We start from the raw sequence: 16,760 nt of genomic DNA, 5'->3' as shown, positions 1-16,760 counted from the left end.
TATGTTTTCATGTTCCTGCTCTTTCACAGTATTTCAACTTTATTTCAACTTGCGCTGAAGTAATTCAACAGCATTCTGTTTCATCAGGATACTTTGGAAACTTTGGATTAGCCTGATTAATATGATGACAATAGATTTTTACTAAATTTGTTCCTCAATGTATTCACTTTGCAGTACGTTATATTGGTAGCACTTTATTGAAAGAGTACCTACTTTAGCTCCTATATGAAGAAGATACAGGAGATAAGCTTCCTAAAAGATGACACGAGGTAAAGACAAGAAAATAATTTGTAATATTAAAATTAATGTCACCTCATGAGTTTTGTGCTAAAGCTCTCACAGTTCCTGCAGCATTATTTTATCAAGGATTCATGCTTAGGAATTTGTTATAAAGGCCTTATGTATTCATATTACTACATTATTACCAAACAGGGCTTTAAGGCATTAAAACTGTTGCTGTTTCTATATTGTTGGCATGATAAAAAAAAAAAAAAAAAGAAAAAAGTATAGCTCCTAAATCCACTTCCTAAATCCCATTTTAACCCCCACTATTATATAAGGTGACATTATTTGAAGGAAAACCCCTGTGGGTTTTCCTTCAAATAAACATTATATAACATAACATAACATAACAAATATAACATTAATATAATAAAAATGAAATAAAGCTAGGAAATAAATTGTTCTAGCTTTCACTGTGGTCATAATCCATGACCTGGGGAACAGCTGGATACGGAGTCACTTATATATAAAATAAATATTCGAGTCATTCAGGCCATGGATTTAGAATAATGTTTTGACTATTAGATGTTTTATTCATGAATTTCTTTTTAAAAACCCAGTCTTTCATTCAACTCTTCATCCTAAATGACACTAACCACTCAAAAGGGCCAGCAAAGCATTTACAGGAAGAGCAAAAATCCTCTGTGATTAGCTGGGGAAATCAGGCTGTCTGACCTGAGACTGTGTACAATAGTCAGTTTGACATTTCTATTCAGGGGCTCCTGCTGATCGATAATCGCTTATGAGTGCACGACAACGCTAAGCTCCAGCTCAGAGAACCATCAGAGGAGAGATTCACCCAGTATAGCACTGAGAGAGAGAGAGAGAGAGAGAGAGAGGGAGAGGGAGAGAGGGAGAAAGAGAGGAAAAGACTGGAAGAGACACACAGACAGAGAGAGAGAGAGAGAGGGAGAGAGGGAAAAAGGGAGAGAAAGACTGAGAGATGGAGAGAGAGACTGGAAGAGACACAGAGACAGAGAGAGAGGACAGCGAGAGACTGAGAGAGAGAGGGGGGAGAGAGGGAGAATGGGAGAGAAAGACTGAGAGATGGAGAGAGAGACTGGAAGAGACACAGATACAGAGAGAGAGGACAGAGAGAGACTGAAAGAGAGAAAGGCAGAAAGAGAGAGAAAGACTGGAAGAGACACAGAGACAGAGAGAGAGGACAGAGAGAGACAGAGAGAGAGAGGGAGAGAGGGAGAAAGTGAGAGAAAGACTGAGAGATGGAGAGAGACTGAAAGAGAGAGAGAGACAGAGAAAGAGGAAAGAGAGACTAAGAAATATCGAGTAAGAGAGAGACTGAAAGACAGAGACTATGAAAGAGAGTGAGACTGAGAGACAGCGACAGACTGAGAGAGGGAGTGAGAGAAAGACTGAGAGACAGAGACAGACTGAGAGACAGAGGAGAGAGAGGGAGAGATGGTGGCAGAGAGAGAGAGAGAGAGAGAGAGAGAGGGTAAAATTAAAAAACTGAAAGCGTCAGAGGGGTCTGTTTCCCTTCCTGGACTCCGGCTATTGCAGGGCTGGTAATGATGTGATTGGGGGTCACTGAGTTTTAGGTGTTTCCAGAATTTGATTTTCTGTTTCTGTATTTTTATAATTAGCGGATATTTGCCTAATTCTGCCCTGCATGCGTTGTTTGCTGTGTGCCGATGTACTTGTAGGATATTTTTTACAGAATTCTGCATGCAGGGTTTCAATGTTTTTCCTATTTGGCAAATTTGTGATTTGTTAGTGGACTCCACACCTCACTGCCATAGAGGGCAATTGGCTCAACTACTGATTCTAATATTTTCAGCCAAATTCTAACAGGAGTCTCTAAGGGTCATTGTGTTTTGATGGAATAAAATACCCTGCAGGCTTTTTCTCTCGGTTCATTCACTGCAGAGTTGAAGTTGTCTGTGGAGCTGATTTTTAGTCCTAGATAATTATAGTGTGATGAGTCAGTTATGTGGTTAGTTCCTAATGTGAATGTGTGTTGTGTTTCCTGGGATCTGGATCTTTTCTGAAAGGTCATGATTTTAGTCTTTTTGAGGTCTACTGCCAGCAGGTCCAGGTCTGGCAGTACTGCTGCTGCAGGTCCAGGTCTTGCAGTACTGCTCCAGCAGGTCCAGGTCTTGCAGTACTGCTCCAGCAGGTCCAGGTCTGGCAGTACTGCTCCAGCAGGTTCAGGTCTGGCAGTACTGCTCCAGCAGGTCCAGGTCTTGCAGTACTGCTCCAGCAGGTCCAGGTCTTGCAGTACTGCTCCAGCAGGTTCAGGTCTGGCAGTACTGTTTCAGCAGGTCCAGGTCTATCAGTACTGCTCCAGCAGGTCCAGGTCTGGCAGTACTGCTCCAGCAGGTCCAGGTCTATCAGTACTGCTCCAGCAGGTCCAGGTCTTGCAGTACTGCTCCAGCAGGTCCAGGTCTATCAGTACTGCTCCAGCAGGTCCAGGTCTTGCAGTACTGCTCCAGCAGGTCCAGGTCTTGCAGTACTGCTCCAGCAGGTTCAGGTCTGGCAGTACTGCTCCAGCAGGTCCAGGTCTTGCAGTACTGCTCCAGCAGGTCCAGGTCTTGCAGTACTGCTCCAGCAGGTTCAGGTCTGGCAGTACTGTTTCAGCAGGTCCAGGTCTATCAGTACTGCTCCAGCAGGTCCAGGTCTGGCAGTACTGCTCCAGCAGGTCCAGGTCTATCAGTACTGCTCCAGCAGGTCCAGGTCTTGCAGTACTGCTCCAGCAGGTCCAGGTCTATCAGTACTGCTCCAGCAGGTCCAGGTCTTGCAGTACTGCTCCAGCAGGTCCAGGTCTTGCAGTACTGCTCCAGCAGGTCCAGATCTTGCAGTACTGCTCCGGCAGGTCCAGGTCTATCAGTACTGCTCCAGCAGGTCCAGGTCTTGCAGTACTGCTCCAGCAGTTCCAGGTCTTGCAGTACTGCTCCAGCAGGTCCAGGTCTTGCAGTACTGCTGCAGCAGGTCCAGGTCTTGCAGTACTGCTGCAGCAGGTCCAGGTCTGGCAGTACTGCTCCGGCAGGTCCAGGTCTTGCAGTACTGCTCCAGCAGGTCCAGGTCTATCAGTACTGCTCCGGCAGGTCCAGGTCTTGCAGTACTGCTCCAGCAGGTCCAGGTCTTGCAATACTGCTGCAGCAGGTCCAGGTTCTGCTGAAGGCCCTGTTCAGTGGGCCTTGCATTTAATTTTATTATCTGAGATTATCCTCATGATGGTGCATTAATGCTGAAGTTTGTTCATGTTAACTAAAGTGCTAAATAATGTGGGTTAAGGAGAGCAACTGCAGCATTGCATCTGACTCTTTTCATGTAGGAGTAAGATTATGTTTGGATGATGTTTGATACCAAGTAAAGTATCAATTCAGAACAGAAGCATTTATAGAGAATAACCTCCATTTCAAATGTGTTCCATTATACAGAATCATATAAACTACAAAAGAGACGTGAATGCATAAGGGCAGGTGAGATGTCCTGCTGGAATACACTCTGTTCCCTCTTTCATACTCAGAAAACAAAGAGGATGAGAAATAGAGAAGGAGAGGAGGAGAGGAGGAGAGAAGGAGAGGATGAGCAATGTAGAGAAGGAGAGAAGTAGAGGATTAGAGATGTAGAGAAGTAGAGAAGGAGAGGAGGAGAGGAGGAGAGAAGGAGAGGATGAGCAATGTAGAGAAGGAGAGAAGTAGAGGAGAAGAGATGTAGAGAAGTAGAGGAGGAGAGACTTTGAGAACTAGAGAAGTAGAGGAGGAGCGATATAGAGATGTAGAGAAGGGGAGAAGTAGAGGAGGAGAGACATAGAGGAAGAGAGAAGTAGAGGAGGAGAGACGCATAGAAGGAGAGTAGTAGAAGAGGAGAGATGTAGAGGAGGAGAGAAGTAGAGAAGAAGAGGAGGAGAAAAGTAGAGAAGAAGAGGAGGAGTGAAGGAGAGAAGGAGTGAAGGGTTCGACACTCGTATATCAAACTGGCACACAGGAGACCCAAAGCATTTTATTATGCATAGAATACAGCTGGAAGCATGAGTGTGTTTATAACACTGCTTTCATAACTCACAGTGTGTGTGTTTGTGTGTGTGTGTGTGTGTGTGTGTGTGAGGGGGGACAGACAGATGGACAGAGAGAAAGGATAGAAAGATAAACAGGTAGAAAGAGAGACAGACAAAAAGAGACAAACAAAAGAAAGGGGGAGGGAGAAGGACAGAGAGAGGGAGTGTGAGAGAGACAGAGGAAAAAAGTGAAAGAGGGAGAGAGAAATAGAGAGAGAGGGAGAGAGATGAAAAGGGAGAAAGATAATCAGTGACAGAGAGAGACGAATAGAGACAGGGATAGAGAGAGACAGAAAGGGACATAGAAAGAGAGAAAGACAAAGGGATAGAGGGGGGGAGACAGAGGGATAGAGAGAAAGATAGAGGGACAGAGAAAGACAGGTGGACAGAGAGGGAGAGACAGAGGAATAGAGAGAGAGAGAGACAGAGGATGTGTGTGGGTGAGACAGAGATAAGAGAAAAACAGAGTGTGAGACACAAAGAGAGTGAGAGATAGAGAAAGAGAGAGAGAGACATACAGTATGAGTGAAGGGAAAAGCTGAAAAATGATGGAGTGTGAGGTAGATAGAGGATGAAGAGTAAACTGGAAGAGAAAATGAAGAGATGCGTTCAGATCCGGTTTTATTGGTGAAGATCAACGAGAGAATCGGCTGAAGAAAAACTTCATCAGTGTTCCATCAGGTGGAATAATAATCACATACAAGGAAGGAAGAAAGAAAGAAAGAAAGAAAGAAATGAAGGATAAAGAAAGAAATGAAGGATAAAGAAAGAAAGAAACAATGAAACAAACAAACTAAGAAACGAAGAAAGAAAGAAAGACAGAAAGAAAGAAAGAGAAAATAAAGAGAAAGATTGAAAGAAAGAAAGGAAGGAAGGATAAAGAAAGAAAGAAAGAAAGAAAGGATTGAAGGATAAAGAAAGAAAGAGAAAGAAAGAAAGAAAGAAAGAGAAAGAAAGAAAGAAAGAAAGAAAGAAAGAAAGAAAGGATTGAAGGATAAAGAAAGAAAGAGAAAGAAAGAAAGAAAGAAAGAAAGAGAAAGAAAGAAAGAAAGGGATGAAAAAAGGAGTGAGATCTTACCGGTGGTCTCGACGATGCCCTCTAAGATGACGACGATCTCAAACTGCTCGTTCATGAGCGATCTCTGCGAGAGGTCGAAGAAGGGGCTCTTGGGATTGATCTCGTGGCAGATGGTCAGAGGAGAGACGAGGAAGAGCTGATCAGCTCCCGTCCCGAACCCCACGTCCAGCTCACACTGGTCTAACGGGAGGAACTCGCCCTCAGGAGTCTGACGAGACTGAGACAAACCGAGAACGGGCTCGTCATTACTGTCGTTCGACTCGCACACACACACACACACACACACACACACTAACACGTAGCACATAACACACACCTATGCTAGATCCTCTACTCAGTATCTTTCACTCTCTAGAATTTTCCTCCGCGTTTATTTAGGAATGAAATGAAAACCTTAAAAGTGCGATGTAAATTAGACTGGAGCGTAATGAAATCATGTACCGTTCACCTTTTTGCAATAAACTATGCAAAATAAACCTCAAAATAATTTTTTAGTTTGCTTATATTTTGTTTATTTTGTGTTTGTTTTTTCTTTGTTTATTATTTTTATTTTCCTCTGCATTAAATAATTACTTAATTAATTTATTAATTTATTTCTGTCTATATTTGTTCATTTGTTTGTTTTTCTTGAGCTGTTCTCTTTTTTATTGCATATTTTTTCTATTTTCATTTTATTCTTATTGTGTACTTTACTGCATGTTTTATCTTCCTTTCTTTCTCCTTCAATGGAGTGGCTTTATTAGTCCATAAAAATTTGACTCACCCTCATATTTATGTTTTAAATTTTGTTTACTTATTTTTCATTTTTTTATTTTCCTCTGCATGTATCTACTTATTTTTGTTTATTCACTTATTTCTGCTTGTTTGTCTGTTTGTTTTTCTCACGTTTTTCTCTTTTTGACTGCTGCTTTGTATGTTTGTTTTGAATCTGTTTTTTATTAATTCTTTTAAAATTTTCCTCCTTATCTATTTACTCTTTTCTGTTTATTTATTTATTTACTGGTTTTTTGTATTTATTTTATTCATTTATGTTTGTTTGTTTATTTGTTTGTCTTGTGCTTTTCTTCTTATTTTCTTTTTTTAATGAATTCTTCTCATTTTTTTAAATTGCATATTACAATATTTTTATATTGTATATATCTTCCTTTCCTTCTCCTTTAGTAAAGTAGCTTTAAAAATGAATAAAAATGTAACTTGATGTATTACTAAAAGTAACATCATCATCATCATCATCATCATCATCAGAGTAGATATAAAAATTATCAAAAGTTGAAGAGGAAGCTGAGCGAAAGCTGATAAAACAGAATATATCATGTGATTAAATTTATTCTGCTGTCCTGACGTCATGTTTGCACACAGACAATGAAAGCATTTGCAGACAGAAAGGAGAGAAAGAAAATAAATAATGTGAAGATTTCCACCATCACTCTTCGCTCTGTCCTCGGGCTTTAAACCCCGAGCCACTTCACTACATGACAGTCATCATTCAGGGGTCAGGAAATGACACGGTATGCCATAAACACACTTAACCATGCCAATCGCTCCCCTGTTCAGCTCGCAGCACTCATCAGTATGTCCAGATTTCTCATAACTACAGCCTTTTCCCTCTAATCTAAACTCCACTCACTGAATAATTCATAATACTAACCGAATAATGCGCTTTAAGATGAATAACTGAATAATCAACAGGAAATTTAAGATGGTAATCAAAATGATATCTCACAGGACCTAATTAAGAGAAAGAGTTTAGTGCAAGGCATACATTTAAATCAGATAAGAAATATTATCTTAAACAAGAGGCAGATAAACAGTGATATCCAGATAACTACTGCTTATTCATATTTCTGATACATTAACAGTGTATATTTACAATCTTATTTTAATTTTATTAAAATAAGATGTTAAATATAGACTTGAGTAAACAATATTAATCATATTTTAAAATTTTATAAAAATATATATATATATGTATATATATATATATATATATATATATATATATATATATATATATATATATATATATATATATATATAAACTGCTTATTCATATTTCTGCTACGTGTGTGTGAGAGTATATATATATATATATATATATATATACACATTGGATATATGTATATGTATAGAGTGTATATATAGATACATGTGCCAACAGTGGGCACGTGAGCATCAGAACTGGACCATGGAGCGATGGAAGAATAGCCTGGTCTGATGAATTACATTTTCTTTTACATCATGTGGATGGCTGGGTGCGTGTGCATAAACAGTAAACAGTAATAAATGAAATAAAGTCAGTATTTGGTGTGATGACCCTTTGCTTTAAAAAAGAAAAATAGCACTCTCAGGTACAGTGTGTGCAGTTTTATAAGGAACTGAGCTGTAAGTGTTACTGAGCATCTTGCAGAAGCAGCCACAGTTCTTCTGGAGACTTTGACTGTCGACTCGCTTCTTATTTCTGCAGCGAAACCCAGCAGCCTTCATTATGTTTTTATCTGAAAAGTGTCTCTTATGTAATCTGCTGCTTTCTTTACTGACATACAAACATTTTTCTGTAAGATTTAATTTTGTGCTGGAAAACTAATGTTTGGAATCTAAAATGTTTTTGTACTGAATCAATAATGTAGAAGTCATCAAATAAAAATCTATAACAAAGTTTGTACTAAAAAAAAATGGTGCCTAAGACCTTTGCACAGTACTGTATATAGTTCGACAAGGTGAGTTAACTAAAAACCTACAGGTGACAGGGCAGCGCTATGACTAAGACCTAATAACAAAGACAGGAAGTAGAGTGTCAACCAAAACAGGAAGTGACAGTGACAAAGTGAGGTACACCATGACCATTTTTTAAAATACATTTTATACAACACTTTGCCAAAGCTAGCTATTTTGTTATTTATTAAAGAACAGCACATGGGAGTGGAAACACACCAATTTGTAATCAGCAGCTGTGATACATCGTTATTAAAATGTTGACACTCTATTTACAAAATCGTCAGTATTACAAGTGTGAGAGAAAACTGACTGATTTTAGGTTCCAACAGGGGTAAGTGGGGCCGTTTGCACAACTACACACACACACACACACACACACACACACACTAGGAGAGGAATACATAATATCACAGAAATACTCTTCCACCGACCCACCAACCCACCCACACACCCACACCCACACACCACACACATATAGAGAGAGGAATACAGCATATAACACAAATACCACACACACAAACACACACACACACATGCAAAGAGTAAAACATAATATCACAGAAATTCTCTTCTAACCACCCACCAACCCACACACACATACACACACACACACACACACACACACATAAACAATCCTCTGGGCTACATTCCGCATGTATCCAGTGTGTGTGTGTGTGTGTGTGTGTGTGTGTGTGTGTGTGTGTGTGTGTGTGTGTGTGTTTCCTCTCTGGTACTTCACTACACCAGCCGTCTCTGTGCAGTCTCTCTCCTCTAATTTTAGTCATGTTATCTGCCGAACATCCTCCAACAGAAATCACTCCCAAAATGGTGCTGCCACTTTCTATCTGTACAGTGTATAATCCCAATGTGTGTGTGTGTGTGTGTGTGTGTGTGTGTGTGTGTGTGTGTGAGTATGCTGTACACCATGGAGACAGAAACACACACTGCTCTTCTGCTCACTGTGCTTCTTTATCACTGGACTTCATCTGGACAGGTACACAAGACAGAGCCACTGTCTGAGTTTGGGCTTTGAATTAAAACTCCACTTCTGTAAGTTTTTTTTAGCAATAGTTGCAGATGCATGCGCACACACACACACACACACACACACAGTATCTGACTCATGTTCTCTCATGCTCTACATATTGCACTGCTGCTTCATTATCTGAAGTGTGTTATTGTCTTACATAATCATACTGTCACTTTATATCCGATTTCATATCACACAAACCAAACTTTCACATTATATTGGATTTCATACCACATAAATCACATGGTGCTTTATGCCCGATTTCATATCACATAAATCTCACTGCCACTTTATATCTCCACTGTAGAAGTTCCACTCAATCTTGTGTGTATGGTGCTGAAACTAAAATATTACAATCCTCTTCCTGACTTGCACACTGTCTGTATTTACTGTCATGTCTGTTGTACTCAGTCTTATATGGTTTCCCTTCTATCCTTGTTGTGTCTGCTGAGACTACTGCTGCTTTCATCTTACCTGGGATGCGGGAACTCGGCGCTCGCTATTACATCATTTTCGACTGTGCAGTTGAGCTACAAAGTGGGAAAAAAACATGGATGCCTCCATGTTCTTCTTTTGTTAGCAACAAGCTAGCCAGCGAACTGTGGTGAGTGATGTATATTTTCTTCCTCAAAACAGGGACCTGTACAGTCACTGCTACAGATTTAACAAGCAGATATGTCTATGTTGATATACAGTATAACTCATTTAAAGGAAAGATGTGCAGGTTTATTTTCTGCTGATGCTGTGAGCAGCCATGTTAATTTGATGTCACTTGCTGAACTCGGAGGAACTTGGAGTTGAGGAGACCACTGCGAGCTCCAACATAGGAATTCTCAGTCGAGGGGACGTTTTCTTTGATATTTCCTGGTTGAAGGTTGGGAATTACGAGTTACAACCTCTCGTCCAGTGCAGCATAATATTCACAGAGGCCACACCTCCTTCATTGAGACTGACAGATACAGTGGCCACACCTACTTCACTGTGACTGACAGATACAGAGGCCACACCTACTTCACTGTGACTGACAGATACAGAGGCCACACCTACTTCACTGTGACTAACAGATACAGAGGCCACACCTTCTTCACTGTGACTGACAGATACAGAGGCCACACCTACTTCACTGTAACTGACCAATATAGAGGCCACACCTCCTTCACTGAGACTGACAGGTACAGAGGCCACACCTACTTCACTGTGATTGACAGATACAGAGGCCACACCTTCTTCACTGTAACTGACCAATATAGATGCCACACCTACTTCACTGAGACTGACAGACACAGAGGCCACACCTACTTCACTGTGACTGGCAGATACAGAGGCCACACCTCCTTCACTGTGACTGACAGATAGAGAGGCCACACCTCCTTCACTGAGACTGACAGACACAGAAGCCACACCTCCTTCACTGTGACTGACAGATACAGAGGCCACACCTCCTTCACTGAGAGGTACAGAGGCCACACCTACTTCAATGTGATTGACAGATACAGAGGCCACACCTCTGTAATACTCTGAAATACGCTTTCTTCTGCTGCCACGTGGAGACTGACAGGCCAAGGCTCCTTCACTTCACTTCAGTTGTACCCATTTTTACCTTTTCCTCTTTCTTCTGTTTATTTTGCCTGTAGTGGAACAATTTCAGTGTGTGTTTAAGAAAACTACTGAAAACTTTAGGCCATAACAGGGAATAAATCATGTTTCAGCAGTTTAGAGAAGTTCAGTCGAAGCTGTGGGAGATTATCAGCATCCCTCTGTTCTTTAGCGACTGACTCTGTGAGAATAAATGCTGCTTTCTTCTGTCGGGTTTAATCTGTCAGCGGCCCGTGGCTAACCCTCTGTTTCACTCCTGTCTGCTCGTCTTTAGTGAAACGGATGACTGTATGCAGGACACAGACACATAAAACCTCTTACACAGAGAGCTGCAGGATGCACCATGGTTCACACACTGCTACCGACGCATACAGACTGACATCTTCTGTAGTCAGATTAGCCATTGTCCTGATCAATGAAAGCCTGCATGACTCATGGCTCTGGGGATTAGTAGCAGAACCCTTACTAATAGCTAACTAACTTACACAATAAAGTTCTTTGATTGATTATCAATGAGATATGTACATCAAAATCCAGAAATCTAAGGGCTGATTTATACTTTTGCGTTTCTGTATATGCTGGCGTGTTTGCGTCACAACGTAGAGAGGGGGTTTATGGGTAAGCATGGCATGCAAAGATGCATTTACACAGTCACATGCTGTCTGAGAAGCTAACTACCTGTTGTGTGCGTCTACAGTTTACGCACCCGGAAACACTGTGATGAGATGTGATCCTTCTTCTGCAGATTTTAAGTATTTCTGAGTAATAATTCTCAAATTACAAATAGCACATTTACCCTCAAGCTTTTAACTAAGAACAGTTTTTCAGTCTTAAGTATACTTTGATAAGAATATGTTTAAGAGAAATTCTCACCAGCCCTGAACTAACAGAATGCTAACCTAGCTTCAGTGGTCATTTTAGTGATGGCCTATCTTTTTGTTTTTGGATTTTCATCCATTTTGTTCAAGTAATTTACATTTACTTACTATAACTTTACTTATAGTTACTTATGTGGGGTCCCTGGAGGACTGGTGGTTAGGTCACAGCGCTCTCACCCCTGCTGCCCGGGTTCGATTACCTGCCAGGGAACCAACCCCAGCCACTGGGCTTGCATGCAATAGTGCGCTCTCAGTGCTGGTCCCAAACTCAGATAAAATTGGGGAGGGTTGCATGAGGAAGGGCATCCGACGTAAAAACTGTGCCAACTCAAATACGCGGACCAATAATCCACTTTGGCGACCCCTAACGGGAGCAGCTGAACGAAGAACAACAACAACTTATAGTTACTTATGTGTTTCAACTTTGTGGAATTGGACCAAATGAGTTCATGAGAAAACACAGTTGATGGGGAAACACATGCTTCCTCTGAGACAGGTAAAGAAACTGCATCTCTTTGATGAATGTGCTTGGAGGAGATCACTAACTGCTCTATTCTGTGTACCTGCATTAACAGGTTCCCAGGATCAATCTGAGGAAAGCAATCCTTCCCACCCAAACTCTGTGGCTATGGTTGGCTGTAGCAACATCAGAAGCTGAATTCTTGAACTCACAACAACATGTAAAACCCTAGACAGCTGTGTAACCTGGGAGCGCTGATAATCTGAGCCTTCACTACAGTGGGGTATAATGTAGGCAGCTTAAAAATGGAAAACAGCCAAAACTCTAATCTCCAAACAGATGCTAAAACAATGATTCACTTTTTTCTTCACTAGTTTTTATGACCTCATTCCACCTACATGCAATGACATGATGTGTGTTGTGCTTACTTCTCGTGTAACCTTTTGAGTCATTCAGAATATACGATTCCTAGAAATAAGCTTCGGGTCAAACAATTCAGCCTAGGAAGGGGATTTGAATGTTTTCGGATGTAATGCTATAACTATAATGATGTTTATACATTTGACAAGAACATATTATAGAAAATTTGAAGTTTATTGGATGTTGAACCACTCATGTCCAACATCATTTTTCTCAAATTGTATGCATGTATGTGTATTTAACTGGCATGAAAAGAAACCATTTCTTTAGAGCATATTCATAAACAAACCTCATGCTGACAAGCACAGCCAGACGCCATCAATCTCGCATCTAGGACAGCGTCTGGGATTCTTTTCTTCTGAGCTGTGGTCCAATCACAGAGATGTCTAGAAATTTTAAAAACCTTTATTGAATCCTGTATGCTTTTCAAAATGCCTTGCAGGAATTATTAAACTGTGTATGGCTGTCATGACCGATATGCTCTGCAGGAAAACACAATGTTTTAGCTTTTTAGTATTGCTTTTAAAAAACCAACCATTCGGACTAGATTTTGGGTCAGTGATGTGTTTTCTTAGCTTGAATATTTATGTGCTAGTTATAGTAGGGTCCAAAAGTCCTTTGGGTGACTCCACTGCTTTTATTTAATCAGCTTTACAAAAGTAATATAATTTAGTCCAGTTGTATTTCTCAGGCAAAATAACTTGTGCAGTGTTTACACATAATACGCAGTGTGGGTTATTTATTCTCTTCATCAGTTTCCAACTGCTGGATGGATATTTTGGTAGGTGACTGTTTCTCAACTCAGCAGTCATACTGAGGTGGTTGGAATACCAAGCAACGCTCATTCCAACAACTCACCCAAATATCCGGCCGGTAGTGGTCCTGGTGGTCTCTTTCCACTGGTGGATGACGTAGAGGAGGATATATTGAGCACACAGCAAGAAATGGGCTACAGTCAGTTGTTGTTGTTGTTCCTTTTTCAGCTGCTCCCATTAGGGGTCACTACAGTGAATCATTGGTCCGTGTATTTGATTTGGCAAAGTTTTTATGCCGGATGCTCTTCCTGATGCAACCCTCCCCAATTTCTATCTGGGCATGGGACCGACACTGAGAGCGCACTGTTGCACGCAACACTGGTGGCTGGGGTTGATTCCCTGGCTGGGAATCGAACACGGGCTGCAAGGGGTGAGAGCTCCGTGGCCTAACCACTAGTCCTCCAGGGACCAATGGGCTACAGTCAGTAATCATACACAAATGTGTTGCAGGTGTAGCTGGGAAATAAAAGGTTTTGGTAGTATACTCAGACCCTCCAGTAAGTGAGCGTTTCGGAGTCTAGTCTCAGAGATTGAGTGCGCATCTCTCCGTCTTGCTCTTGTTCTATCTTTCTGTGATTCTCTTCAGACCCCACTTCCACATCTCAGAATTAAATGGCAAGAGAGAGAGAGAGAAGGAGAGAGAGAGAGAGAAGAGGCAGGAGACAGGTAGAGGAACGGTAAAGGTGTAACTACAAAGAGCACAGCTTATGAACGTAGACGCTGAAAGTGGTGGGGGAGTAAAAAGGAAAGAATTCAGCCATTACACCAAGAAAATACTAAGGAGAGAAAGGGCAACTTTGGTCGCAGCAACCATCAGTCCTACTTAGTCTAATGCGCAGTTCAATTAGAGCTGGGATTTTTCTGTTTTCCGTAAAAAGTGACGCGGACTGGCTCTGACAGCCGAGCTGCACACTCATCGCACAAGATATACACCACTCTATTTGCATGGTGCCTTTATCAATTTGCGAGCTGCAAATTCAACTCCTACATAAACACACGTCTCCCTTCATTTAATGGATGGCTGCATTTAGATTGGATTGTGCTCTTATATAGGGAAATCAGATTGCAGTAAAGATTTCTTGTGGGGAGTGCTGTAGGTACACCACTGCTCTCTTCTCATTATAATTCTGGTCTGTATTGCACTAGTGTGGTGTAGGTACAGTAAAACATATCGAGGGCTTGCCATCTAGGTGGTTCCTGTGTCTGTTATTGCCCGCTGTGGCAAACCACACACATGCATGAACAATAGTGATGAGAGCTGATATGAAATAAATAGTGCTCACCCAGCACACATACACACATATACCCACTGAACAGGGTGGATCTCCTCCATGGCACTTGCCATTTCAACGGCTTCTAAAATATAACCAATAGGAGAAGCTTTCCCCTACTTTAACCCACAATAATTGCCATGGCACCCTGTAGCACCCGTGGAAATTACACCCCATTATCTCATTGACTGTATTCTGCCCTCAGAGACAATGCTATTGTGCTGCTGTGAGACACTTTTTTTTTTTACTACTGATTTTACTGCTACATTTTTTCCATCTGTTTTTCTACACAAATTTCACTATAATGTAGTCTACAGATAGTTTGTACAGGTTTCTTTCATCCAATACTGTTCTGTTGTCTTGTCTAGTTAGTGTGCACTGTCCTGTGCATTTATTTCACTGAGTACGTCTCATCCTGTGTATTTATTACAGTTGAAACTAAAGGTGGAAAAACATCACCTGGTCTTTTTTCAGTCTTCAACGTTCCAGTTTTGGTGAGCCCGTGTCCACTGTAGTCTCAGATTTCTGCTCTTGGCTGTTCTGAGATGCTTTTCTGCTCATCACTGTTGTAAAGAGTGCTTATTTGAGTTACCATAGCTCTCCTGCCAGCTCTAACCAGTCTGAATATTCTCCTCTGACCATTTCCACCTGCAGGACTGCTGCTTACTGGACGCTTTTCTTACCATTCTGCATAAAAACTAGTTTCTAAACTATTCAAACCAGGCTGCGTTCATTTTGGTTTTTTCTGGGTTCTCTGGTTTCCTCCAACCTCCCAAAAGCACGTCAATAAGTGGATCTGCTTCATGAAGTTGTCCCTAGGTGTGAATAAGTGTAAGAAACGTTGCCAAAACACAGGCCAAAAAAAATACAGTGGAGCTGCATTAATTCATCACTTACCTTTAGCTTGTTAATATGCACTACAGTAATACAGCATTAACATCCAGTGCATTACGTAAGTAATTTAACTTAGAGGCAGTCATGTTTTCAAGATTTGGTTTATGTATTTTTTATGTAGTTTAACCACTATTGGCAATTAAACAAGGGGAAAAAATTAGACAAGTGTTCCACCAGAGAGAAAGCGAAGAAGGGACAGAGAGACTGATTATAAACAATACATGTACTTACTATAATCATACATCTATACAGAGAGCTGCCATACTCAGACACACACTCAGACTCACACACAGACACACATCTGATACACACTGTGTTGGCTGAGTTCTGACTCATACCTCCTACGTCCCCTAATTAGCGTTAATTAGCGCAATTCATCACTTCATCCTGGTGTCTGTCTGAACCACAGACAACACAAAACCAGCAACAATGAAGACAACACTTCCCTCTGGCCTTTCCCTACCCGTTATTGATGTGTGTGTGTGAGTGTGTGTGTGTATGTGTAATTGCGTGCTCCCTCAGGGACAGTGGCTCACTGGGAAAAAACAACATTGATAATTACTCCCAATATGTGACATCTGAAACTGCAATGTTACCCAATTAGCAAACATTTCACAACTGACACTACACTACAAGCTACTCACACTACAAGCTACTCTCACTACAAGCACTATTTTTTCAGGTTTTTTTTATAGCAGGGTGGCAGTGTGGTGCGGCTGGTAGCGTTGCCTCCTCACAGCTCCAGGGTCACCGGTGTCACAGGCTGATGTGAAAATTCCACGCCACATCATCACCAGAATACTACCCACTTCCTGTTTTCCTATCTCTCCTGTTTGAAATCATTTCCTCATTCAGAGACACTATAAAGACTAAGGTTTTCACATACACAAAGTCTTGCTTTTTTCCACAGCAATGAGCTGTTTATTTCATGTATCCATCCTCTTCGGATTTTTTGGATTTTGGAGTGTTTGGTATTGATGTATTTCCCCTGCTTCTTTGGATTTGTTTGCTGTATTGCTTGCCTTTTCGGGATTTTGACCTGGACTGTTTATTGATTATGTTCTGTGCTAATCGTGAGTGTGTGTGTGTGTGTGTGTGTGTGTGTTCGTTCCAACCGGTTCGATCCTGTCTGTGTGGAGTTTTGTGTGTTCTCCCTGTGGGTTCTCTGGTTTCGTCCCATCTCCCAAAAACATGTCAGTAGGTGAATTGGTGAATCTAATATTGGCGACTCCCTGTCGGTGTGAATAAGTGTGTGAATGTGTATGCATGGTGCTCTGCGATGTGTTCCTGGGATAGGCTC

At 41.2% G+C, this 16,760-nt stretch overlaps 1 protein-coding gene across 1 annotated transcript in view; it reads right to left on the bottom strand.

Annotated features, from left to right (window-relative positions):
- The window catches only part of kcnj19a (potassium inwardly rectifying channel subfamily J member 19a), a 37,062-nt gene that overhangs the window by 10,662 nt on the left and 9,640 nt on the right, over positions 1-16,760 (bottom strand). The window contains exon 2 of the mRNA XM_026917073.3: positions 5,382-5,598. Coding sequence (XP_026772874.1) covers positions 5,382-5,598 — 217 coding nt within the window. The remainder of the gene's footprint in view (positions 1-5,381; positions 5,599-16,760) is intronic.

This window comes from Pangasianodon hypophthalmus, chromosome 13 (assembly GCF_027358585.1).
Source record: "Pangasianodon hypophthalmus isolate fPanHyp1 chromosome 13, fPanHyp1.pri, whole genome shotgun sequence".
Taxonomy (NCBI): Eukaryota; Metazoa; Chordata; class Actinopteri; order Siluriformes; family Pangasiidae; genus Pangasianodon; species Pangasianodon hypophthalmus.
Note: the sequence above shows the minus strand (reverse complement) of the source record. Positions and strands in the feature narration are given on the sequence as shown.